The following is a 27637-nucleotide window of genomic DNA, read 5'->3' as shown; positions in this document are numbered from 1 at the left end:
GTACGTGAGCAGCAGGCTCTGAAAGGCCAGGTCTCTGGATGCAGACGGGAAGCGCACAGGAGGTGCTAGGCAATACCACACGGATTTGCCACACACAGTGACTATCGGCAGCCCCGGTCTAACCACACTCCTGGCCACATCTGCTGCCGGGAAAAGCAGCTCTTGTTCAAAGAAGTCTAAAGAAGTCCAGCTGTTCTGCATCTCCACCCATTTGTTATCTACTCTGGGAAAAAGTGATTAAAAGACTTCTGAATTTTACTTGACTAAACATGAACTTTTGAAGTAGAAGAGAACGCTGCAGTTTACAACTTCTAAAAAGACTGCAATTAAGAAATTGCACTTTCTTAGTTAAGACGGGTTCCAATCCTGGCTTAGGAATGCAATTCTTGCAGCAGAGCTGGACTATGGAAGGTTTTAATTTGAGGGGGTGCTCTTCATTGCCTTTATAGAACTAGTACTGTTTTGAACTGTAGGATTTGACACACATCTTGAGTAGATTACTGATTTTGTGCTTTGCAATCCATTTCATGCTTTGCTAAGGGAACAAACATTGTTAGTAGAAATCCAGGAATAAAATAAAAAGAGACAAAACATGGAATGTAAAAAACACTGTTCTTGTGCATGCAATTAAAAGAAATTGAATACTACTGAATATTTTCTCCTTCTAGATAATGGTAATGAATAATAACTGAAACTGCAGCTATCAGAGCTGCTCTTGAGGAGTGTATGAACACCACAACAGGGTTAGGGAGAAGGCACTTCTCCCAGCCTCAGCTGTAGGCCTGCAGCTGGGCTTGCCCTGCCTATCAGAATTCAGAGACTTTCCCCCCAACCCAGCCAGGTTCTTTCAGCAACATTTCCATAAGTAACTGTTAGCAGAGTGCAGATCTCTTATACCTGCTATTCACTGATCAAATCAGTGAGCAGTAGCAAGGCAGTTGTCCAAAGTGATCCTACTTAAGTGACAAATGAATTGCTAAGGAAACATTAAAGAAATTGTGCAAGACCACTACGTGGGGAACGATGCTCAGGCTACGATTATTAGCTAATCTGAATTATGATAAGATGCCAAGGACACCTCTCAGAATCAGGGTCTTAGTCCATTATCTAACTGCAGGAAACCATACGATTTCCTTCGAGTAGGGCAAGAGTAGGCCATACACAGCCCCACACTGAGCTCAAGGTTATGAGATGTTTTTTGATGCAAGCAGCATAGCTTCCCAGGAGTCTGAGAGATGTCTGGCAGATGTCCGGCACGTGTCAACTGGGGTCAGTGCTGCCTTCATTAAAAGGAACTACCTGGAGTACCCTCAGGACAGCCAGGGATGCTTTCAACACTTCCAAAGGACAAGAGTGAATGAACAAATCTGAGCTGATGAAAGCAACTGGGGTGAGGGAAGAAACAACAAGGTAGGGCTACGCATTCATTTAAGACTAAGATGTGCAGACATGGCCTTAAAAAGTGAGAAAAACACTATATCACTGAACAATATGTTAATTCAGATACCTTATTAGATGTTTCTGCTTCATTAGTGTGTCGTGAATGAAGATATGCTGCATATATGCAATTCCTATAACACTCATATTTTGCAAATAGAGTAGCTGTTATGTAGTTACAAACTGAATAAAATCACACAGATCTATTCCAAAAAGTGAAATTCTAAGCAGTTTGTACTCTTATTACATGTGCAGCAAGATATACATCTTCAATCTCCATTTTTCAAGAGCAGGTCAGGCAAGTAGCGATAATTTTCACACAGGAAGACTATTCAGCTTGCTTTAAGTCAGCCCGGCCATTTGTGCTTTGACTACCTGACCTTGACTTGAAATTCATATTCTCAGCTTGAGCCAGTACTTTTTGCAGCCCTCTAGTGCAAAACAGCTCTGCAGTAAACTAAGAGAAAAATTTTGGCCCTTCAACTTTGCCTTTCGATATCATCAGGATTCAAGTTTAAGTAACCTGGAAGCTTCTACAGATGTTTTTTTCTGATCAGCAATGCTTATAATTAACACTGGATACCAAACATAATGAGTGAATTGGAGTTGCATCCCACTACAATGACAGTTACAAAAGAAATGAGCAATTTTATTGTTTCTTTCAAGTAACAAGCTCCAGGTTTCTGAACATTTAAAATGTTGCCCTAGTCTTTCAGACACTGATGGTAGCAAGGGCAAAGCAGTGCTGAGAAATTTCATAAAGAAAACATTTCCAAAACATCTGAGAACATCATGAATCTGCAACATTTAAAGAGAACGTCCATCTCTAGGAATCCAAAAGTCAAGGGAAAGTCAAGGCACTACTGGATATCAAGATCGAGCTGTGACTGTACTCCAAGTATTTCTTCCCCTCTTCATATGAGCTTTGCTTGAAAGAAATAAGGGGAAACCAGACTAGAACCTGTCCCATACTGTGAGTCTACCTGCCCAAAGTAATGACAATTGGTTCCTACTTGAGTGAGGTCCTCCCTACACAGAATCCTCCTTAAAAATCAAGAATCCAAGCAAACTAAAAATTTCCAGGGCCATTTCTGTGTATGGCAGAGGAATAACATCTTGCAAACAGTTTATACCATATTCAGGTCAACTGAGATACACCATGGTGAATCACACGTTTTCTAATAAACCACCCAGGTATCTACACAGTGCGTTAAGTTTCAGTTTAGCAAATTCACCTGCATAGACACATTAGTTCCAGCTGCTCAGACTATGCTTGAACATATACAAAATTCCAAAGAGGTATGAAAATCAAATCCCTGAAGTAACTGAGAGCCTTCTTTCTCTTGACTGTCTTTTTCTTAGCCTCAGTTCTGCCACACTGCACCATGCAGAAGGTGAGAAAGCTCCTCTGAAAGGTTGAGACTCTGCAATCCTGGACCTTGGTCCAGGCCTGCCACCACTAGAGCTATCTGCCAGGGATCCAGACCTTTGCACTCCTGATGGACATAAAGGCTAAAGCAAACTAACATTAGTTTAATACTGGGCAAAGAAACAAACAGGATTTTAATGCCCTTGGATATCTTGACTTTCCATTTTTCATCTGAAGCTTTACTGACATTTCTTTGCATTCAATTTTTTGTCTTCTTGCTATTAACATGAGCCCCTGACTACCTTCTCAACAAAGAGGCAACACATACTTCGCACATCATACACAGAAGCTCTCAAAGATAAGCAAGAAAAATATAGGTTACGCATTAAAACTGATCTTCATGCACAAGGGACCCACTTGAAAAGACTCACACTATCTGAACTTGCAATATAAATACCAGATTTTGCAGTGTCATGGCCAATTTTGCCTTTTTCTTCATGAGCAACACGCTCATACCTCTTCACGAGGGCTTTAAGTCAGCCCTGCAGCTAGCTGTGTTATTTTGCCTGTTTTAAGGGCATTAGTCCAGTAATAATATTTTATTATTGTATATGCTTAAAATGTGTGTTTTAATACATGTTTTACAATGTTTTTCATTCACGCTTGGGCTCACACTTCATCTTCTATTTATAATCTTGAGCCCACAAAGTAAGCGTGCTTCACTTATTTTTACCTGTTTGTTTTCCTAAGCTTTACATTGAGATTGCTCACGTGCACTGCAGAGAAACAAATGCAGGATTTCGTTGACATCCTACCCATGAAAATTAGACCAAAAACAAACAAGACACAGGCTGGCAAGTATGCAACCTGCAATGAATACAGTCTTCCAAAATTTTCGGTTCACAAAGTGGCAAAAAGCTGCAATCCATCAGCCGACCTTATGCTTTCCAGGTTAGCAATTTGGCTGTGTCAATAACAAGCCTGTGCTCTTAAGCCTGCTACATACCAAATGCTCTAGCTTTAGCTTCTAACTGGACATCCCAGTTTTGAAATGATATGTCTTGTATAAAGCCTACGTATTATCCTTGTGACCCCTCTCTTGCCTTCAAAACGTATTTTTTTTTTGCTGCTGCAAAATATAATTACCATGAGTATGAGCAGTTGTACTGAATCATCAAAATTATAAACTTGAGTTGAACATACATGTACTTGCTTACCATTTTGAAGAATCAAGACACAGTCTACAAGATTTCTCTTTTGATATTTCAAAAAATTTGCAATGCAAGTTTTAAAGTCACTTTTGCAAGGTATCATCTCAAAGACCAGGAAAATTTCAGAACATCTAAGCTTTGAGGTGATCTTTCTTTTTAATCTGGTATTTCAAATTTAGCATACATATATCTTTGCACATTTTGTGTATAAATGAGGCTCAGGAAAAACACATTCTCGGAATGTGCTTAACAAAAAAAATAGCTCCCTATTTATTTCCTTTCACTATCTCATCTTTAAGTCTATCTGCCTAGCAAATCGTTGCACAATCTTTTAAACGAGATGGTTTGCGAGTACCCACACATTTTGAAAAGCAAGCAGTAACAGTAAGAATTTAGAAATCAAGGTTGATCAGATGGAGCCCATGATCGGTGGGATAAAACTTAGAAACATAAAAGCCTTCACATTATTCATTTTAAAAGGAAATGAATGAAATTACAAAAGGAATACACACACTTGAGTGATCAAGGACATTGTTTAACATGCTAACAGCAGAAGACAAATATCCACACAGGAGTGCAACTGGTACAGCACGTTCCGGCTGCGAGCCCGGTTCAACCAGACAAGCACGTTCACAAAGCCACAGCTATTGGCGCTGCTAAGGAAGACTGTATCTTGCACTCACACTCCACATTGTAAGTCAAAAGCCAATCATTAGTGGAAATAGCAGCTGAAAGATGTTGGTGTGGCACGCACCTTCAGTATCATCACGCAATTGCTCCACCACATCTGTCAAATCCTCCCAAGAGTCTTTGCAAACAGCAAAAAGAAAGGAAAAGAAAGAAAATGTCATGCAAGCCATGATCAAAAGGAAAGGCTCAAAATCAAGGGGGAAGGAAAGGCTCAAAATCAAGGGGGAAGGAAAGGCTCAAAATCAAGGGGGAAGGAAAGGCTCAAAATCAAGGGGGAAGGAAAGGCTCAAAATCAAGGGGGAAGGAAAGGCTCAAAATCAAGGGGGAAGGAAAGGCTCAAAATCAAGGGGGAAGGAAAGGCTCAAAATCAAGGGGGAAGGAAAGGCTCAAAATCAAGGGGGAAGGAAAGGCTCAAAATCAAGGGGGATTTGTACAATACAAGACTCAATTCATATTGGCAAGAGATTTGCAAGTCAAAAGGGTGTATTAGTCTGCACAAAGCAATACAGCAAAGCGTCATTCCCCCCCCCCCCCCCCCCCACCTTGGGAAACAAATTAAGGTAGGCTTAAGTAAAGCTTGAGAAGTTATTGGTTTTTCTGCATTAAGACAAGCAATATTTTTGTAAAGCACATCCTAAAAAGAGAAATGCATTATTTGATCTGTAAGATAAAAGCACTAAATGGTTGATACTTCAGCAATATCAGCATTTACTTCTGCTTCCTCCTACCCACAGAGGAACCCCAAAGTAACAGGGAAATACAGTTATCAGTGAAAAGCAAGCCCAGCCCTACAAGCACAGCATATTGCACACACACAAAGACATATTAACAACATAAACAAGGTTAAACAGAGCGCCAGTTCCATCAGGACCATCATTTCCAGGACAAACACCTAGGAAAAGTGATTCAGCTTAGCCTGGATGGGGATCACAGGACTTAGGTCGTTATTCCAACAGCAGGTGATTAAGGCCTAGCCCTCTTGCTACCTGCCGGGTGACTGCAGATGGCTGGTGGGCAGAAGGGAGGAGGCAGATATCCTTGGAGAGCAGTGGGCACGACAGAAAACTCCTTTCAGCACACCCAGCAACTCCCTGGTTTCAAATCCATGAAGCAAGGCCTGACAAAGCCCCGGAGAGCCCGACCCCTGCATGATTTTCGGCTCCCTGCTTACATGCCTGCTCTCCCCAGCACTAACTTGCCATCTGCTCTGTGGCTGTAACACAAGGGCTCTATTCCCTTTCCAGCCAAAGGCGGCAAAGTACAGAGCAAAGTACACAAACTAGTGGGACCTCCCTCCCCTCCCACGGAAAAAGCTACCGCCAGCCTCCTCCTCCATTGGGGCCAGGTTAACTCACAGCTAGCAGAGACGCGTTGCTTTCGACCCTTGGCAAGCGAGCCACACACAGCTCGCTAAGAAAGAGCGAACTCTGGCCACTTGCTGTATCATCGCCCTATACACAACCATCCTACCATCTTCTGAGTGAGAAATATTTGCCAGGATGGTGTGAATGGGGGACTAGGGAATATGTACAGATCAAAAGGAAGAGGCACACATTTTATTAGCACTTTATTCATCTTGAAACCTTTTTAGGCAAAGAATTCCTGTTTAAGACAAAACTGTTTAAACTTTGCATTCATTTCTTGGTGTATCCAAAAAGTTTGCATACGTTTAATTTCTTCTTTTACACTGTAGAGTCATTTTGCCCTACTTGTCTGGAATTTCCACCTAACAGGAACGCATGGGGAAACCTCTTAAAGACAAAAAAAGGAAGTAAAATTAGGACTTGAAAGTTTCCATACCCTTCATCATGATACCTGTAAGGCAAACCCAGCACTTTGAATCATTATGCAAAAATCTGAGATCCTTCAACTAATGCACATACAGTTTAGAAAACAGGATGATCAACACCTCATAAAATTCAATTGCCTCATTCCGACTGGATTCTCAAGAAGATTAGTAGCATGAAATTTAACATCACATTAAAGTAAATGCACCAAGTTCCTCTTTACAAAGGAACTGAAGTACTTACACCACTAACATACAAATCATGAAAATTCCATCCATTACTTCACAAAGAATTTAAGTAATTTTCTTCTTTATTGACACAAGATCAGAACAACCTCAAGAGCTTTAAATATAGGAGGTGGCCTAGCAGCAGCGTGGGATTCAGCTAGAACTCATTTACTGCATTTCACACTGGGGCAAGAAACCTTTTGCTGTCTCAGTAAGCTCACTCCAGTGTAGCAATGCAAGTTCAGAAACGCTTTTAGGAGGAAAAATAAAATAAAAAAGAAACACATGCTTTCAAAAACAGTGTTATATAGGGTTTCCTCCAGATATTTTATCCTTTTTTAATGATTTAAAAAAAAAAGAATAAATTTTAATAAGCAGGAGTACTAATGCACATGAAGAAACAGCTCTGTGCTAACACTTCATTCCTGCTATTAAGAAAGCTTACAAAGCGGTGATGATTGATTGTGAACCATTACATGTACTTCGAAAAAAATCCTTCCTCTCTGAACTTATCTTCTTTAATTTGCTCCTACCTCAGTTCGGCCTCTGACACCGTGGGCATGACCATGCAAAAAACAGTATTGGATTCATGTGATGTGGATTTTCAACTGGCATCTCATGAGAGGAAACCAAAACAAGAGTTGCTAAGCACACAGCAGAAATATCCCAGCCATATTTGAAAGCTAAAACAAACATTTTAAACCTATACAAGCATTAAATGCATCCCTTGAATAAGTGCTGAGCAAGTTCTTATACTCCTGACTACAAAACTACGCAAAACTTAGGTATTTCCTTCAAACCGCCTATGCAGAACATATTAAGAAATAGAGTGAAAATTATCCACTCGCACCATGTTAGCCTATATTGGGACACAAATTTCAGACTCTCACAACGTGCATGAAGTAGAGTGACTGAACTAAGTTCCCTTACGCCCAAGTGACTCCCTAGTCCACCAGTTTGCTGTCCATGTCCTCTTAATTTTATGTACCCTGCAATGGGAAAAAACTAACATAGAAAATTGAAAAGTCTTATACTGCTGTGGGATTTATTTGTATGTAAATAAAAATGCACATAGCAAGGCACAGAATTCATACAAGTTTATAAAGGTTCCAAACGTAACATCAGAATCAAGGTTTTCCTGAAGTAGATTAAATAGGTCAGAATCTGTTCTTTTCTTTGGTTGGTTTTGTTTAAGTGTCTAAGTTTCTAGTAAGTTAAAGAGAATCTGAGAAGTCAGTGAAGTACCCAAAAAAAACCCAGCAACAGTTTTGGGAAGCAAAAGCAGAACCCAATACAGAAAATGCTCAGCAGCAGTGACATGTGAGCAATGTTTCTCTTTCTCCAGCTGCTGCAAAAGGCCGGTCTCAAAATCTACTTATGTTTGTATCAATGTTCACAGAAAACCTCACCATTGAAGATTCACAAGCAAAAAAACTGCAACAAGCTCAGAGTTCCCATGCTCCATCCAAGATTCTACCTATGGAAAAAAGCAAAGCGGTTGTTTTTAAGCTCTGCACAGCCGTGGTTGAGTCATGTACTGAATACATCTAATACAGCAAAAAGCCAGTTGCAGGAAACAAAACTGGACTGCATTCAGGCTATGTTCATGCACTTCTATAAAATTCTCTCTTCTCCTGCCTGAGGATTTCAAGACAGACCTACAGAAGTGCTTACAGGTTTGTTGGAGAGGAATAATATATATCTGAACTAAGACGACAGTGAAATCGATTTAATCAAACCACAAACAAAAAACCTAGGGCAATGCAAGGGGGGCTCCTTCCTGATCTCTCTTGCTAAAGGCACACACTTTTCATTAATCTAAACCCCAACTGCACAAAGCCCTCCAGGCTCTCTTCCTTTTTCCTCCTAAGAAAGGAAGACCTCTGCTCAGTGCCTCACTAAACAGACCCAGCTCAAAGTGCCATGACTTACTCCAGCATTTCACAGATTCACTCAAAAGCACTAAAACCAGTATACGCACTTCCACAGAGCCCCTAACTATAGCCAGAATCTACAGTTTCACTGTCAGTTACGCCTCACTATGCCTGAAAGAAAATAAGTATCCTCCATGTTTTAGAGGGAAATGCTAATAAAAGAAATGCTGACATGTGCTCATTAAGTTAATTATAGTATTATTTTCTCATTTTAACTTTTAGTCTGCTGCCTAAGCGTCTACTGTTGTTTTGGGGCCAAAACATCCCACAATATAAGAGCAAGTTGGAAGACTTACTGAGAACTGAATAAACATAAATTAATTGCCTTTAAAAATAAATAAAGACTACCATATTCTCCTTGGCTGTACAGACACACAATACTTTTGCCATGAAAGAAAACCTAGTCACATTATCATGGTTATTTTAATTGTATTATCTGATATTTACTGCCTGAGGAATTTTAAATAATGTATGTACGCTATAAGGAATTATTAAAGTGGTAAAGAAAGGAAATTAAGTAGATGCAGTTAATATTATAACAGGTGTACAATGAGTAATTTTCTTTCCATATTTGATTTGCAAATAAGATGTCACAAAGTGCCAACGGAAAAAGAAAAGCTGTTTGGGAAGAAGGTGGAAGAACAGCCCCTGAAAAAAGCCCGGCAAGCACATTCTCCCCTGCAAGTCCTGCTGCATCAGCAAGCCCGCCGGGCCCAGCCCTGCTTCCCGAGCAGCTTGTTTGTGCTGATGTTCCTGACCTTGGTGCAGTCTGCTCCTCACAGATAACCTCTCATTTCATCCGTTTCCTCTTACTGTGCTACACAAGCAATCAGTCCCCACAGCACTATCCTGCACCAACATTGCTGTCTCAATCAGTGCAGCCTGCTTTACCTTCCTGACAGCAGACACAGCTTTTGTTTCAGTTTAATTTACGTATTAATCCTGACGCAACTGTTACACCTAAGCATTAGGTCAATAGGAAGGATACACCAAGCGCTATTAAGAGCACAAGCATACCTCATATTTTACTCCTCTTTCTACTAGTGACTTAATACACGTCCCTTAGCAAATCAACCGATTTGTTCCCCACCACTCTTCACTTGCAAACCCTCCCACTCCTCAACCCATCTACCCAGCATAAGCATCGGGAAACTTCAATTCGGAAGGGGTTGACAGGACCAGGAAAAACAACAATAGCTTCTTTTTAATCTCCAATCTTCACTTAGACTTAACAAGCTTAGAAGAGGGAAAAAAAAATCTCAGTAGTAATTTCTTGAAAGAAAAATAAAGGCTGACAATTTAAAAATTAATAGTAAAGAACCCAATTTGAATAATCCTGACAACAGTCTCATCCTAGACATCTTTAAGGACTCTATCTTAGCAACAAAAGCCACAGGGCTAGGCAACAAGGCCCTTCTATAGAGTACCCTCTCTCGACTGCTAAAAATTGACTTGAGAGCTTGCAGCTTAGTACTCATCTGTCCCAAGACATTTTTTAAAAACTTCATCTTCTCCCCACGTTAGTCCAGGGCCAAATATCCATCTTTTGTCTGTCCTTTACCCTCTTCAGCCCTTTCTTCCTGACTTGTGATGCAATTTGGTGTAAACAACAATCTCTCCTCCCTCTCACAGGGATCACACAGCCTTTATCATGTTACCTTTCAGCATATGCTATCCGCCTTACGCGACCTAACTACTAGTCGAGAGAATTAATTCCATCACCACACTGAGTTTCACACATTTTGCTTATCACTGGCTTCACAGATGGCCGATCTGGCATTCCGCACGCTTTTGCCCATTCCTTCCAACTTTTGACCTATTTAGGGATTTCTGCCACCATACATGTTTTACAACAGATACTTTAAAGGAAGAGCCGCCTCTTGCAAGGCAGCATCTTGTTTCCATCAAGATGCTAAAGGTTCCTGCTATTCTTAAGTACAGTATTTACATTTTTCTTCCAATCCGAAAGCCCTTATTCCTGAAGCACTTCCAGCTCTCCTGGACAGCTTGCTTTCTCCATTTCATGTTACTAGAGGACACCGAAATCAAAGTAATTGTTATCGCAGTTCCTTCCCAGGGACATTTTGCTCTTCGCAGCCCCAGGGCAGGCTTGCCAGGGTGCAGGGATTAACAGAGCAGCCCAGTAAGGCACACAGGCCTTCATGGCATCCAATTCAGACGCAACTCAGTGGCTCTGTAGCTCCCTCATTGAGGCTTCAGTTTACCTTTCAGCGCAAATACTCAAATATCTTAAGTGATAGAGTAATTCCTGACAGTGCAAGTCTAGATGATACAGTTATCCTATGCATTGCTTGTGCTCTCATGTATAAGCCAATTTCACAAGCATTAAAGTTTGTTGCTGATATAAAGCTCCTTATAAAGAACCAGCATTTATCACCCCATAAAACCACCCAAGACCATTTCACGCATCCTAACTTCCAAAACAAAAATTTCAGGTCAGTGTTTAACCCCATATGTGCCTATGTACACTAGAAGGAGCAACAGAAAACACCATCATAAGGTTTCACAGAAACCTTAAGTTCTGCTCTTACTTACCCCAAGGAACTCTACAGCAAAGAATCAAATTACTCCAACTGGCACTGCTTCCTCTGAGATCCTACTCCTTCTCAAAGTATGGAGCCTTTGGTTTAAGCAGCTGCAGAGCTGGGCTCAGCTTCACCAAAGCTCACCACCACTGCAGCAAAGTACCTACTGCTTTAAATTTCAGTGGATAAAACTGCAATTATCACCATGTCCTAGTTCTCCTTAAATTACTAGCTCCGGTGCCACCTCTCTGCTTGGGGAGCCCTTGCAGCAACACTGCAAGCATATCTCTCAAAGGAGCAAGAGCTGAGGGACAATGACTAGAGGTTTCAAGACCTTATTTTCAAAGGTTGTTGGATTTGCAACTGTAAAATATCATTTTGTTTTTCACAAGTCTCTATTTTTAATAATAGCAGCCTTTCGCTTTGCCTTTGGCAAAACTCTTGTTTTTTTCCTACATCAATTTTATAAACATGTTATAAACAGACGTTCCCACGTCTCTAGCTTGTCCTTTCAAACGCTCGGCCTCTGTAAGGTCCATCGCGCTGCACCCTGAAGCCCTGCATCCCCTGAGGCGGGGGGAGAAATGCTGGTGCTGCAACAGCGCTTCTAACACTATGGCTAAAGCTGTGACAGCATTTCCACTACAAACACTATTTCCTGCAATATTGCCTCTGTTATAAACACCACTTGACTCCAAAAAACTACTCTTCTCTCTCCCAACAAGCAGCCTCCTTAAGCTATGAATGCATAAACAGCTCCATGAAGGCCACCACACTAGGATCTTTGAAATCATTTTTGACATATGCATTGACAGCTTTGGGGAAGAGTTCCTCTAGTATTAGCTCTTGAATTGTTTCCAGAGAGGCATGCAGGACTGCAGCCTGCGCACTATATTACACAAATGGGACACGTGTTCAACATACTGAAAAAAAAAGAAACTGGATTTATCCAAGCCCACTTTCCCCTACGAGTTTGTCCAGAGGGAGAAAGTAAACATGGAATTAAGAGACATGTGCAGTGAAACACAGATCTAGGTAACCCCCAAGCTGCAGACACATGGTTTTCTGGATTGTACTAAGAGAAGATCAAATGCTTATTTACTAACTGTAACGCAACCAGACAAAAAGCCAAAAGGCTAATATAAGACTTTATGAGACAGAGAAGTATCATTCTACATACACTGGCATCTACTGTACAAATTTAAAAAGACCAAGTTAAAAAGAAAGTAGGTCTGAGCAAGCATGCACCACACACACACAGAAAAAGGCATGGAAATAGGAAGCCAGCTGAATTACTGCACTCTTGGCTAACCTCACCCTAACTGCTCTGGTTCTGTGTTCTCAGCCTGCAGCATCTCTCCAAAACCCTGGGACATGTTTCAGAGGGAGCTCTAGCTTCAAAACCTCTTTCTCATCTCCCTTCGTACAACTAGACCTTGGGCAAGCAAATCCAAGCTCACCGTCTACTACCCCCAAAACTGCTGTCATTTTTTTTTCCTCTCTCCCTCCTTCCACCTCATAATTTACTGACTTGAAAACTTAAATCCTTTCCCCCATAACAACATAATAAGGGTCAAACAAGACTGCTTGGCGGAGTCAACACTCATGTAGTTACCAGAAAAGGGCCCAGTGAAAAGGTGGAGTCCCCCCCCAGCAAGACTGGGCCTTGCTCAGCATTCAGCAAGAGGCACTCAAGACTCCAGCAGCACTGGTGCTAGGAGACCAGGGCAGCACAAGCCACCATGCACAATTCCTGCAGGAATTCATTGCTCCTCCTCTTTCCCCTGCTTTCTTATTGGTAGGGTAACGCGTGGATGCCTGCTTATTTTTTAAATACTCACTAAGCTTTCAGTCCTCACTTCAGCTGACCTGCTAGAAGTAAGCTGTTTTCACCACCAGCCCAGACCATAAATCATTACCCAAAAACAGAGAAAGGTATGTTGCACCTCGGGGCTTCAGGCTTACGAGCCATTACAAACAACGGCACGTTCAGCACAAGTGAGCTGCAAGACTCGTGATGGTGTTATCACAAGCGCATAATCACCGCGATCTTGTGAAAAACTACCCATCGACCACAGGCAGATGCAAGTCAGTATTCTACCAGGATGTTGCATTTGTAAAAGCTGACACTTCACCAATACAGCTATAAGCCACATTTTAAGTGTGATCTCGTGATTAAATGTATTAGCGAACACACATCATGGTATTTTCTTCCGGTAAGACGCAAACCTGATCTCTGCTATACATCTCAAAAACCACAACTATACACAGATCTGCCTCTCTGAAAAGGGTGGATTATTAAAGACACTTGCAACATATTCTATCTGAAGCACCAGTTTGGCTTTCGTAACATGTCATACAGCGTCCAGGTAGTCCGGATGGGACGAGAGCACCTCACCCCGGAGACATCCCCTCCCACACTGGCGCCAGGGTAGCCACAAAGCAGTGGCTGCAGGGACCCCGAGGCGGGGAATGTGACCGTACCTTCATGGGTAGGTTCTGGGTCGGGTGTCAGCGAGATGTCGTCCAGCTCGCGCAAGCAGAGCCATTCTCCATCCATGGACACTCGGAATTTGCAAAGATAGATGGTCTCCATGGCAGCCTGAGTGATCTTGTCTGTGGTGGGGGTTGGCATGTCGCTTTGAGGCGTCAGAGCAGACATGATGACTCAGCTGGTACAACAATAACAGAAAAACAACAACTAAAAAGAAAAGCTCGCTGAAGAAAATAAGTAATACCTTGCTGTTAAGGACAGATGTGCTCAGGATCGCATAGACTGCTCTAGCCTTTTCATATAGACAGCAAGGTAAAAACGCTGCCCCTTCGTGCTTGCCTCTTCCTCCTTCCTTTTCACCACCTGCCGTTGTCTTCAGCTACGCTAAAGGCTATTGATCCTAGCTGACCACAGAAAACGTGGCTTCTGCATCGGAGCAGGAAAAAAAAAATAAGATCAAGGAAAAGATTAAAAAAAAAAAAAAAGGAAAAAGGAGAGGAAAAAAAAAAAAAAAAAAAGGTCTTCTGATGATGATTACCCAAGCAAAACCCAAGGCAGAAGGCAGCACAGGAGCCCTGGATCTGCTGAAAGCGAGCTGCTGGTCGCTCTCTGCCAGGGCAGCGAGTGCTAATAGGATTGGTTGTGCGCAGTAAGCAGGGTGTTGACCAAAATGGCTGACTAATGAACTGAACTGAAAATTCAGCTCATGTGATCGGCTGCTCCGCGCGTAGAGCGAGCAATTCCCAGGATGCTCCGGAGACGCTCCTGATGCAGGGACAGAGACCAGGCTCCCAGCTGCCGCAGCACCTTCTCATCAACCTCTGCTCAGCCCCTTGCGCGCAAGCGGCTCAGTGCTCATATTCCTCCTCACTCACCCCCATGCTACAAAGGAGCGCAGACCAGCGGCACCACGAACACAAAGAGACATTTGTATTCCCTTCATGTGCATGGATGGCGCTATATAGAGCGAGATCCCTGGTTTTCACAATAGGTGCGCAAATTCCGATTTACGTTGCATTCACTGTAGCCCTTCTTCAGGCACTACGTTGAAACAAGGGCTTCCCGCAAACAAAGACATTTCAGGATGGATTTATCCTCTCGAGGAAACAAAAAGGAAAAAAATATCTACAGATAATTTCAGCAATCTAAGATTTAGCTCTTTCAGGCAAGGCAAGAGGAGATGGAAGAACAAGGATGAAGAAATACATATAGAGCACTAAAGATAATTTTACTCTTTAAAACCTCTTTGGAAAATTGGTGTTGCTCAAATGAGCCTCATTAAAAAATACCACCCCTTGGCAGGTGAATAAATGACCTTTCAGGTTCTCAGGAACAAAGCAACAACGCCATGTGGTCCCACGCTTCCCCGCAGGGCGGCTCTCCTTGCGATCCCGATACTGCAGCCCCATGTCTAGGGAACATGGGACTGCCCTGCATCGTGCCCGGTCACCAGGCACCTTTCTGGTTAGCGGAGCCACTATTTAACCATGCCCTGGGACACCAGATTGCCAACCACATGAACAAAAATCACCTTGTTTTATTTCGGTGCAGCTCCACTATATCATGGACAGCAGCTCCTCTGATGTGCAGCATCCACCCAGGAGCATTTTCTGCCTTCCCCCTATCTAAATTCAGAAAACGCTGACTGCTCACCAAAAAAGTGTACAGATAGGAACATATGAATGATTAATGCACATGACCTTAAGTATCTCAGGATTTTTTTTTCCCTACAGTAATATTTAAAAGTATGTGTATATACTCGTGAGCCCTATTAATACAGAAACCGATCACTTCAGCAAGCCAACAGAGAGCTTTTTGTGAAGCAGAAGCACATCCGTCGTGTCAAAATTGCATTAAGCTGGAAAAAAAGCAAACACTCGGAGTTCACAGATGTTTTTGTTAACCAGGCAAGAGGAAGCAGTTGCTTTGAGCAGACCTCCCGCATGCTGCCTAACACTTTGACTCAGCAACTTTTCTCCCCATTAGACTAAAATGGACCAAGAGCCATGCTGCATATTACTACAGTGATGCAAAGGAGAACTATTTCACAAACAATTACTATTGTTCCTTTTCCCTAAAAGAGAAAATCAACCATGTTGACAGTACTTGACCTTGTGTCATGCTTATATAACCTTTCACTAACAACAACTTCTAGTTGGAACATTCAGTTTTTATATTATTTTTGAGTGTTCAGTGGAGGAGGCTTGTATATCAATATACACAAGCAGCTAGAGGAAAACAGACATCACTTTTTAGGAGGAAAAAAAAAAAAGAAAAAAAAAAACACCCTCCAAAATCGATTAAGCACCAGAAGAACGTAACCTAGAATCCAATGCAGCAATGCAGTTAATTATCAGTTTATATTTTTTCTTCAGGAAGAGTTACCAACACAAACAACATTAGGAGTAATGCTACAGCAGTTTTCCAAAAAAACAAACAAACAAAAAACAAACAAAGAAAACCACACACAGACTCAGGCCTGGCAAACAACCCACATGCACATAGCAGGATCACAACCGACATTTGTTGATAAACTACTGGTTCAACTTCAATTTTAGGCCATTTGTTGCTTCTCAGCATGAAGAAACACAAGAACTCAGGCTCTCCGTTTGAGGTCAGTTATATTTTCTGGCTCCTTTACACAAAGGTCCTACCGCAAATACCACATAGGAATGTTTAAATAAATAAAACACTGTACTTCAAAATACTGCTCAGCTCTAACAAATTTCAGTTCACAGCTATGTTTTGTTCAAACCTAAGGTTTGGAGACTATACTTAGATTTTAAGCAACTGCCAGTTTAAAATGCATTTTAAACGACAGACCTACTTCACCTTTTAATATAAACTATGCCTTTCACCATTCTAATACCCTTGATAAATACATAAATAAATCAACTATCCACATAGTGAAAGTTTTTAATTTATTTTGGGAGATTTTTTTTTCCAAAGCATTGGTATGAGTATTTTAAGACATTAACAACCAATGAACCAAACAAACAACCAACCAAAGTGGCCAATGAACATGATATTCTCCAAGATGCAGTACAATATTCAACATACACCCACCAAATTAAAAAAAAAAAAAAAAAAGACTTAAAAAAGCTTCTCTTGAAAATTCAGACTTTAAGGACACGAGCTTTGTATAAGCACCCAGGAAACAGAAGACAGAAGGGTTCCACCATGCTGCCCCAAAAGGACTCTATATCTCAAAGACAAAAAGTATCAAAACGACCAAGATTTGTATAAAAATACCATAGGCTTTTGATAGAAATATCATGCAACTCCACGGCAAGAGACAAAGCTCTGTCAGACCTCAGGAACTGGCAAAAAATCAGAAGAGAGAGTGCAGCAGTAAATAAGGGGAGGTTATTTATGAAGAATATTACTTTGTAAACCCCAAGTCAGGCAGACCTTTGAATGGTCTTAGAAAATCCTTACATGAACCCCCTTTTTGGAAAAGCAGGATATCGCGATTTTAGCTAAAGTATAAAACAGCATCATTTACAAAAATCTTTTCAAAAGAAAAGGAACAGTCAATTGTTTGAATTTTAAGGCTTAAATATCTGAAAGCAATCCATTCCATCAGTCATTCATACCCCAAAACTAAAAGTATTTTCAAAAGCTGAGTAAATTAGAATAATCTAAATGGTAAAAGAAATAAACCAGCCCCCACAGCACCCTTTGGTCTCCACGGGTGAATTTACATTACTTAAAAGGCAGCTTTGGGCAGTTTTACCTCCAGTGCCAGCAAACTCAGCCTGCAACCAGACTGAGTTGCAGTGGTTGCAAAAGCATCTTCCCCTCACGCTGTGTAGAGGAGCCACAGAGGAGAGGGGTGAAGTCAGCAGGCAGGCTGATTGCTTCAGGTGACAGTGCTACTTCAGGTATTTGAAGTCACAGGAGACCACAGAGCCACAGAAGCAGCCACCACCTCTGTGTCAACAGCGACAACTGCTGAAGGAACCCAGATAGCAGTGACAGCTCCTGCGCACTGATGAGCTCTAGAACCACTCCGATGGCCTCAGAGAGGCACACGGGCCACAGGTAACTTTTGTGAGCAACATAAAAATTGTGAATATTGCCATGCAGGACCAGCATGAATCACAAGCAGGATCTTGCAAGCTCTCCTGAAGCACATAACCCATTCATGGTTGCTGTGAGAGCTTAGATGGCCTGGCCATCTGACCCAATAAAGCAGCTCCCACATTTCTAAGTGAAACAAAGGCCATCTTCCCATTTCCCACACATGCCCTTGCCTGACATGTGAAAATCTCTTACCAACAGGGCTTTGAACATGATTGCCATTCCAGTGCTCATCTCTTCTCTATCACCCTTTAGCTTTACTGCATTTGGAAAGATACAGCAAAACACTCCCCAGGAGGTTCAGCTCTCACTCAACACCCTGGCCAAGTACACCTTCCTGCTTTCAATAGCTACATCGGCTACCACAACTGGGACAAAAACAGCATCAGGCCTATGCCTGGGTCAAGAGCCAACGGAGCTGCTGTACACAAAATACTGACGTGCTATGTAGGGGCAGCTGTCTCTCCAAGCTGTCTTCACATGCAAGGCAATAGAAAAAGATAAAATTAGTAAAGAGATTGCCTCTTCCGACCCCCCGGCAGCACAGAAACACACATGACTCAGGTAAGGTGGCACGCCTAACCCTGCTGCAAAAAATAGGCATGGCCAAAGTAAGAAATTAACACCCTCAAGAATGGCAAATCCATCTCTAAATTCCCTGACCAAGTAACAAACTTGTTTCTCTACCTACTGTAAAATACCAAGATGACTTCAGGATTCAAGAAGCTCTTACCTCTGAAAGTACAATTAGGTACAAAACATGGGTAAGAAAATGAAATATCATAATTTGATAAGCTTTCAGCGGGACAAGGGATAGTTTGGGTATTCTGGAGTCAGCATAATCAAGTTGCTTTTGTTTTTTGAAGTCTGCTAAGGATTTCCTGCAGCTTATCATGCTTAAGTAGATCTCACTGTGCCCACATCTTTCCGACATGCGGACGTCACTGAGGTCTGCTCAGCAAAAGCTTTTCATGCCAGTGACACCTAACTCCTTGCCTCAGCAGCTCTTGCTTTACCTTGCTTTGGGAATCATATTTCATCTCTCTCATCCTGTCAATAAGCAAACTTGAGTGACAGAGCAATATTAACCACAGAATATTGCAGGCCATTACAAGTCACTAAGAAAATAAACCACTGTTTTAGGAGACCTATTCTTAGGATTTCGTCCTTTGTTGTCTCCAATTCCTACAAATTTTTAGCACTGCTCAGTAGACCTCGTGTCATGAGCACCAAAATGACACAGCAGCCCCACCACCTTGGCACCCCAGAATTGTACTACCACCTGTGTGACGAATGCTTCAGTTAGTGGTTTTACAGTTCAAAGCAATAGATGATGCCAGAACCCCCTAGGGTCACCAAGCAAACTGTAACACTGAACCCCGAGACATTTCCAAAGATTTTTAGACATAACGTTAAATAGCTCTGATGTTTTATAGGCCGTCCTTTTTCCCAAAGTTTTCTTCATTCTCAACATCCATGTACTTCTCACCTTTTTCAGTATGAGCAGGGTCTCCCTTGCAGCAGCAACATACAGTATCATTTACACTATTCCTTCCAGGCAAGAGATTGCCTGCAAGGCTCCGAGCAATCTAAGAGCTACTGGCTGAAGAGCTACCCGAATCTTACTGAGATGTTACTAGGCTCTGGTACACATTCCTCCACTGATAGATACACACCCAACGATTAAGAGAGTATCCTTCAATCCCACAAAAAGTGTTCTCTCCGAAGAGGGGTGTCATTATTGCCCCATAACAAAAACACACACACAAAAGCAGAACATGACTACTTCAAATAAACATTGAAAAATCCTGCAATATTAATTTTTCTGTGTATTGGTTACTACCTCCCCTGTAGTACGTAAGCTTCCATACGAAAGAACTGTTTTCATTACTATCCATGGAAATTACAGCTTTCAAGCACTCAAAGGAGGCACTCCTGATCTAGCAGGGAAACCTTCACTTAAATCTCTTCTCTCAGTTTACAGCTGTACAGAGAGGGATTAGTAGACACAGAGAACATGTTTTAATACATGCGTAAGACTCAAAAATAGCCTTCCTTACATTCCTCGGTTTACTTTAACTCCCAAAGTAACACATTTACTGAAGACCAAGGAACCAAGGAAAACAGAAATGAGCAATCATCCCAAGTGCCAGTATAGACTAAGGAGGAACAGAGGCAGAGTGGTTGATGGTGTGCTGTGAAATGCTATCCTATCGACCAGTGCCAGCTGGGAAGGTCCTGTGAAACAGGGCTCCCTAGGCCACCAAGGGGCTTCCTCAGCAACACCAGCACCAACACAGCCTGCTCCGCAACCTGGCTCACCATTAACAACACGGCACCTGTCACTTGGAGGAGATGCAAGACAACTTCCCAGGCCACATATCCTACAGCTACCCAGGACCAGGCTTAGCATTCAAACTCAGAATCCTTCCCGCTGCAGTGTTCCTACTCACTGCTTTATTGCCAGAGTCAGCAAGACAGTGAGCGAAACTTAGCAGCAGCATCTGCTGCTACCACTCCTTGATGAGCAAACCAACCCTGCGATTGCCAAAGATGGGAGAGCTGCAGAACAAGTAGGGCAGCTGGGGTGGGGGCTGATGGAAAGGTTGATTTACACATGCAACTTGCCCCAGGAGGAACAGAGGAGCATCCAAGGCATCACGCAAACAGATTTCAATTCTCCTTCCCTTTATAACATGCTCTCAAGTGTGTCAGTCACTTATTCACCAAGCAGGCCTCTGACATACTGTTTCGCACACGCAACTATCACCGAGACAGAAGAAAGTTTTGACAAACATTTTGTAAGGCTTTTTTCACAAAGCTTACACACTCCCAAAAGTCACAGCAGACCTATACTAACACTTGGTATAAACCATGGCTCTTCTCAACAACACACTTGCTATACTAAATCCATGTCATCTCAAATAAGTGTGCTTTTCTCAATGATGCAGTTTCCCCTTATCTATGCAAGGCCTCTCTTACAAAGGTATTACAAGAGGTACTGTTGCAACAGCTTTTATGGTAGAAGCATGGGTATCTTAAAGGAGTTATTTTCTCCGAGCGAAACAGCTCAGCCCCTCACACACATCACACAGCAATGGAAGTAAATGATTTTCCAACTGGCAAGCAACAGGTTACTAAAAATGCAGTTTCTGACAGGAAAGAACCAGTCTCAACAACAATTCAGCACAGAGGGATTTTTCATCTGTGCACAGCAGTTTGCAGGCAGAGGCATCCTTCGTACCAGTCACGTTGGGTCCCTGCCCGCTCTTCAGGTTGCTATCCCATGGGTTGCAGCTCTGCTGACTAATGGTTTAAATGAAGTAGACTCTGTTTCTCTCTCTTTGCACAGCTCAAGATGTTCTCCCCAAAACACGCGGTTACTGCATGGGCAAGCACTCACCTGGGACGCAGAAGGCAGGGAAAGCAGAACACCAAACCTCCGTCTCCCACGGAGGGACAAGCCCAGACCACAGAGCCCCTGGCAGTTTTCAAGATGGATGGATAAGGGCACGCTGCTTCAACAGGCACACGTTTCCTTAATACTTGCACACACCGACTATTCCACAGTCCTCCAAGCCACCCGAATACACTACGAGCATGTTAGCACGCGTGTTACGAAGCAAGAAAACTACTCCCCATCCGGGCGCGCACACGGGGCGACGTGCTCCATCCCAGGCAGCCGGAGATGCCCTCCCTTCCAGCGTGCTCTCCAGAGCTGGAGCACAAGGAGAGAGCCCCAGCGGGCACTCCGCAGTCCTACCGGCGGCCTCTATGCCAGCCCAGAGGCTCCTCTCCAGGGGCCGCGTGCCTCTTCCCCGCGCAAAGGGTGCGGACGGGGAGAAGGCGCTGCCGTTCGGCGGAGTTCGGGCTCCGCATCGCACGGCACCCGCCTTCCTCCCCAGCGGCTCCCCGGGTCGAGGAAGGGGAAGGAGGGGGAGCTCCCGGTTACTCACGGGTGCCGGAGCCGCCGCTAGCTCCGTCGGGCCCCGTGTAGCTCAGAAGCAGCACGGGCAGCGCGGCGCCGCCGCGGCCCGCCGGGGGTCTCCACACGCTGGGCGGCGCGGCGGCGCCTCCATGGCCGGGGTAGAGGAGGAAGAAAGGCGGCGAGGCAGGCGACGCCGCCTCCTCCTCCTCGTCGTCGCCGCCGTCTGCCGCCGCTGCCACCGCCTCCTCCTCCTCCCTGGGCTCTGCCCGCTGCTCCATGGCGGGGGGCAGCTCGGCGCACACGCCGTCCCGGCAACTTTCCGCAGGGGGCTGTAACGGCGGCGGCACCCGCTCCGCCTCCGCCATCGCCGCCGCCGGCTCCGCCCCGGCCGGGAAGCGGGGACAGGGCCGCCCTCCCGCGCCTGTTCCTGCTCCTGCCCGCCCGGGCTTCCCCGCCTCTCCTCACGGGGCAGGGCGTGGCTCCCGCCGCGGCCGTGGGCCGGTAACGGCCGCACGCGGCGGTTATTAACGGTCGCACGCGGCACCTGCGCGTGGCGCTCAGCCCCTTCCCCCCAAGGCGGCCGCTTTGTGTTTTGTTTAGTTCTGGTTTTTGTTTTTTGTTTTGTTTTGTTTTCCCTGTCAGTTTTCCCTTTGCTTCCCTGCTCCCACAGGTTCATCATGGAAAGCCCCATCCAAATTTACAAGCCCAGCTCCCGCAGCGGCCAAGGCCCCAAGCGACGCAGGGAGAAGTTCAGGCACCCTTCTTTGGTGATTTTCCTCCCTCAGCTTCATGCTGTGCACATGTTCTTTGCCTTCGCTGCTGACCCAACCAGCACACGCTTAAATAAAAAAAAAAACAAGAAGCCATGACCAAAAAACAGCTTCACAGCCCCAATCAGAAAAAAAAAATCCCCACCTAACTGCTTGCTGAAAGGCGGCTCACAAAAACCCACTGCCCTTGCGCATGTATTTTGGGGTGAATTTCTCTAAAGCAAGTCACAGCCTCAGGAAGGTGCAGGCAGTGCGGCTGCAGGCCGGGCGCCCTCAGCCCTTGGCTGAAGCAGGTGCTAATTTGGAGCAAGATGATGTTCACCAAGCAGTAAGGAAGCCGGACGCCCACGCGCTTTAACTTCTTATCTGCAAAATCCCTTGCAGTATCTGTAGCCTCCCCCTCTCTTTCAGGGAGTAAAAGATCTCACTGACAACAGCGTTTTCAGACGCTTTGATAGATGTGACAATAAAGAAGGCCAAATAAATTCTTTACTTTTCAGGCAACCAAATTAGGCAGTACCAGTTGGCGTCTCGTTTAGAAGATGGTTTTTCCAGAAAACAGCACTAAAGAGCTTTCATTAAGGCAGGGCAATAAGTATGCACTGGAATGTGTCACTACAGGAAAAAATAAACTTCTAACCCAGCAGGTTTTAGGAAACATCCGGCATTTGATATGTTTACCCAAACCTGGCAGATTTTGAAGATACATTAGCCTAAAACATGACATTGAAATAGTCTTTCATCTTGCATAGCAATTGCAAGAGCAAAGGTGCAAAGTCAACAGCTTTCTGGAGACCTGCTTTTTTCTTCTTCTAGCGCTGCCCTCAGTTATGCAACATGTTAGAACTAATTTAACTGAGGCTTTAATCCACTTGAGAAATCCATCCGGTTGGGGGATTTGTATTTGCTACTAATAGCATGAGTAAAGCCATGTCAAAGATTGTGGCTAGTGCAGTGCTTGGGAAGAAGTGTGTGAAACTCCTGACAAAAACTTAGGGCAGCTACAGATTTATCTCCTTTAGAGCTAAGTAATACATTTTTCTTACTCTGTATGAAGAGAAATGCCAGGTTCTAATGCTGAAAATATCATCCCCATCTCTGTCATCGTACTTGTATAATCCAAGGATGTGTGAATCCAACATCATGTTGGATGCCCAACCATTTATGGGGGATGGACGGAGAGGGCACTAAGGCACTGATATCTAAGTCCCAGCCTGAGTGAGATGCTGCTGGGGAAAAAACAAACCCTGTTAGGTATGAACTCACTCCACTTACCACTTATTTTCCTGACCATCCTCTGTGGTCCTTCCACTATGTCATATGCATCTTCCTTTCTTAAATGGGGGTCTTCAAAACTTGTTTACCTCTTGTGATTTCTTCTCCCTTCAGCACAAAACCTTCAGAGTCATTTTTAGAGCAAGATGAAGTGTGTCTACCTGCTCCCATAGCAAACAGTGACCTTTCCATGATTATTCCATACATAAAGCCACACCGTGAAGGACTATTTATGGCTCTGTCCAAACTCTGAACTAATTAACTGAGCAAAACACTGTTATTTCGTTACCATTAGAAGTGGTTTACGCCCCAGCCCTACGAGATGGGCTGTGCCATCTGCTGGCCGTCTGCGGGAAACTTGCCGACCTGCTCCCTTTGCTCTGCCCTTGAGCCTGAACACCAGCAATGCCAGGGAGGGAGTTTGGTAACAGCGCAGAAATGTTTCTGTTTTGTTGTTCCACAGCTTCAAGAGCGCAGGTCAACGGCATCAGAGGAGAGGTGGCCTCGCTCAAATGAGCAAACATGCACCCAGGCCCCTTTGTGTCATTTGGGCCTCCTGTCTGCTTCCACGATGCTCCCAGCACAAGAGGCCCAGGACTCGACACTTGCTTCCGACAGCAGAGTGCAGCTGGCCCCAGCTTCCTTGGAAAAACCTACCGCGGGACTCCAGGCTGCAGCTTCCCTTTTAAAGCTGTTACAATTGGAGAAACCTGCTTTTGGGAACACACTCGCACTCTTTACCTCACTTACGAGCCTTTTCCCTGCACTTCTGCGTGCACAAAGAACTGTATCAATTTCCTCATCCTCTGGAGTTTGTTGATCTTAACATCCTGCCGTCTCTGCAAGCATTTTGCTGTACAGAAAGCATCCATCCCAAGTGCTCTGTGCTTCCAACTTGCCCTATATATAAATGTTATGGCCTAGCATCCAACGGCCGCTGTTCAGCCCCTGAGCAGCAGCAGGTGAACACACGCAAGACCATTAAAATCTGTAGAATTGTCATTTCAGGATTTTGCCCCATATGTTTATCTATTGAAACACTGGCCCAACTAGACTTACAGCACACGGCTCTGCTTCCCACAGATCTGGGACGGATAAGGACAGGCACATCTTACCTTGAGATAGTGAACTACTGAGAGCTCTTTTATACTTTTAAGAAATGAGTTTTAACAATGATGTGCTCTTTCTTCACAGCCTGAACAGGAACTGTCCCTCTTAGTATGCGATCGTCCTGTGGCGGTTCCCATCAAGAATTTCACTGTGAGATTTTTCCAACCGAGACACATAAAAGTAATCTGATTGTTTTGGCAATTTATCTTCCAAGTAAAAACAAGGTTAAGATTTACCTCTTTAACCTGTATAAACAGTAAGTATGCTACACCTATAATAGCAGACAACAAGTAACACATTTATCAGAAATAAATATGTACAAAATACAGAAGAAACTTTGCTTCATTTCTCACTGAATGAGGAAGTATTAGGCTACATGGGATTTAAGATAACAGTTTTCTGCTTGCTTACCGAGTTCAACAGCTTTATGATCGCCTAAAAATTAGTATATTCTTGTGAATATGAGCAACAGAATAGTTTAATTGGAGCAAGAAGCAGGGGAAATGCCATAACCATCTATCTCTGTGTCTCAACCCAGATGAACAAGAGTAATAGCGTAGAAAGGACAGAGAAGGCAGTGGCAGCTCAAAGTATCCTGTTCTTAACCTGCTTCCCAAGTCCCTCTGTCCCTCTCAGGTCCTCAAACCCTTTTGTTTCTCTCCTCGAAGTATCATCACTTTTGCCTCACACATGACACCTCCCAAAGCCACCATCACATTATGGAAAGATGACACATTGCAATAGAGAAAAACAACACTTTAACACACAGGCAAGATTAAAAAGGGGCAATAGGGGGCTCTTTTTTAGAAACGTCACCTTCTGAAAAGCACGCTCTTAAAAATTGTTTTGTTTCCTTCAAGGATTAAAAACACAGTATTCTTTACAAAACTTTTATTGCATACAAAACTGCTACTCTGCTCCCTCAGAAACGGGAGCATAAGAAGCGTCATTGGAGCTTGCGGCTCTTCTTGACCCCGGCGCGGATCCCGGACAGTTCTCCGGAGTATCTGTGCAGCTCCCGCCGCACCTCGCGCACCTGGCCCTTGCGGCGGATCTTGGCTCGCCGGAACTTCTCCCGGTGCTTCACGCGGGGGTTGCGATCGATCTTCTTCCTTTTGGGGGTGAGGCCTTTGTTCTTGATCATCTGGTAGGTGACGCCCCTCTTTTTATTCGGGTCCTCCTCCTCCTCCTCCTCCTGCTCCCCTTCTTCCTCCAGCACATCCTGCTCGGCAGTTCTCTTCCTCTTGAGCTTCACCTTTTCCTCCATCATCTTATAGTACCGCAGGGCCGCTTCTTCATCCAGGTCTGACTCCTCTGCCAGCTCATCCCCATCACGCCGGCCGTTGGTAAATGCAGGGCCAAGTTTGGGTTTGTTTTTCTTGGCAGCCTGTGGAGGAAGCGCCGGGAACTTCTTCTGCTCTCGTGGTCTAACCTCCTTCTTGTCATAGAATCTTTTCAGAAGCAGACGCACTTGGGATGACAGTTTCTGATCTACCACAGCAAGATCATTGATGATGTTTCTGTAAGCAACCAGTCTTTCGATAACAGGGTGACTGTGAACCGGCATCCGCTTTGACTTTAAAACCAAATAGAAACTGATATTGGCACAGTAGTTCAGGTAGAGGTGGAACTTGGTCTGCAGATAGCGACTGCCTTTCCCTTGGGGGATGGTGCCGTTCTTGACCATCTGCAGCAGCGGCTGCAGCTCATCCTTGAGCTCCATCAGCTTCACCTCAAAGTCCTCGATGAGCTGCAGGAGTTCGGGGGACTCTTGCTTGAGCAGCTTCAGCTGCTCCTTCCTGGAAAGGGCCTGAAAATCCTTGGCAATCTTCTGCCCCTTGTCAGCCTGCTGGGCTTTCTGCTGCTCAGCCAAGTAGCCCTGGATCACGTCCAGCCCGAAGTCGTCCTCACCCAAGTCCTGCACCAAGCGCCTCTGGACGACTTGGGCCTCCTCCTCCTCTTCCTCCTCCTCGGCATCGAGGTCCTGCTGGCCACGCTTGGCCTTGGCCTTGCCCTCGCCGCCGTAGTCCGTGTCGTAGTAGAGCTGCTTGCGCTGGCCCCACGAGAGCTCGTGCGGCAGCTCGGCGTCCCGGCCGCGCTCCTCCAAGTCACTCTCCATAGACAGCTCCCCATCTTCATCATCATCCTCCTCCTCCTCCTCCTCGCCTCCATCCTCCTCGCTGCCACCTCCATCCTCCTCTGCGCTGTGCTCCACAAGGAGCTCCAGCCCCAGCGCTTCCTCCTCTTCCTCACCGCCTTCCTCCTCCTCCTCCCCGTCTTCCTCCTCCTCGGGCAGCTCCAAGGCCAGCACTTCCTCCTCCTCCTCCTCCTCCTCGCTGCCGCCCGCCTCATCCCCGCTCTCCAGCGCCCTCATGGCCGCCTGGAACCGCTCCTCGTGGAAACCCTCCACCTCGTCCGCCAGAGCCTCGGCCTCCACCTCGGCCCTGTCCAGCCCCGCGTCGTCCGGGCCCGCGTCATCCCCCTCGCCCGGCTCCTTCCCGCCGCGGCCGCCGCCATCCGCCCGCAACACGGTGCCGCGCCGCGTCCTCATGGCGCCGCGGCCGCTTCCGCCCCCACCCCCCCGCGCCGGAAGGTGCTCCCGGCTTCGCGCTCCGGGTCCGCCGCGGCCGGGGGTGGCCGCAAACGCACATGTCCCAAAAGCACCGAAATCACAGGGAAAAAAAAAAAAAAAAAAAGCGGAGCCCGCAGCGCACCTGGCACCTGCCCGCGAGAGCCGAAACGCGCTCTCAGCGGGCGCTGTTTTAATTTAGGATCG

The 27637-nt window shown here is 44.8% G+C and overlaps 2 protein-coding genes across 4 annotated transcripts in view; both read right to left on the bottom strand.

Moving 5' to 3' along the window:
• Window positions 1-22084, bottom strand: part of RUFY3 (RUN and FYVE domain containing 3) — a 44327-nt gene extending 22243 nt beyond the window's left edge. The window contains exons 1-2 of one of the 3 annotated variants that reach the window (XM_088531677.1): window positions 21753-22084; window positions 4772-4825 (exon numbers count right to left, since the gene is read on the bottom strand). In XM_088531677.1, the coding sequence (XP_088387803.1) occupies window positions 4772-4825; window positions 21753-22071 (373 nt within the window). In that variant the 5' untranslated portion in view covers window positions 22072-22084. Of the gene's footprint in view, window positions 1-4771; window positions 4826-13685; window positions 14163-21752 lie in introns of those variants that run through there. The other 2 variants (XM_088531678.1, XM_088531676.1) reach the window with 2 other exon arrangements.
• Window positions 22085-25740: 3656 nt separating this feature from the next.
• On the bottom strand, window positions 25741-27412 carry UTP3 (UTP3 small subunit processome component). The gene has a single exon (XM_088531671.1). It carries the CDS (start codon window positions 27410-27412, stop codon window positions 25808-25810), a length of 1605 nt encoding a protein of 534 aa, XP_088387797.1. The 3' UTR covers window positions 25741-25807.
• Between the last annotated feature and the right edge of the window lie 225 nt (window positions 27413-27637).

This window comes from Tinamus guttatus, unplaced genomic scaffold (assembly GCF_059628265.1).
Source record: "Tinamus guttatus ecotype Peru unplaced genomic scaffold, ASM5962826v1 Tinamus_guttatus_pri_ptg000423l, whole genome shotgun sequence".
In the NCBI taxonomy this organism is placed as follows: Eukaryota; Metazoa; Chordata; class Aves; order Tinamiformes; family Tinamidae; genus Tinamus; species Tinamus guttatus.
Note: the sequence above shows the minus strand (reverse complement) of the source record. Positions and strands in the feature narration are given on the sequence as shown.

Bases quoted from the DNA above. Each gene is read 5' to 3' on its own strand.
- UTP3 (XM_088531671.1), bottom strand. From the start codon at position 27,412: ATGAGGACGCGGCGCGGCACCGTGTTGCGGGCGGATGGCGGCGGCCGC.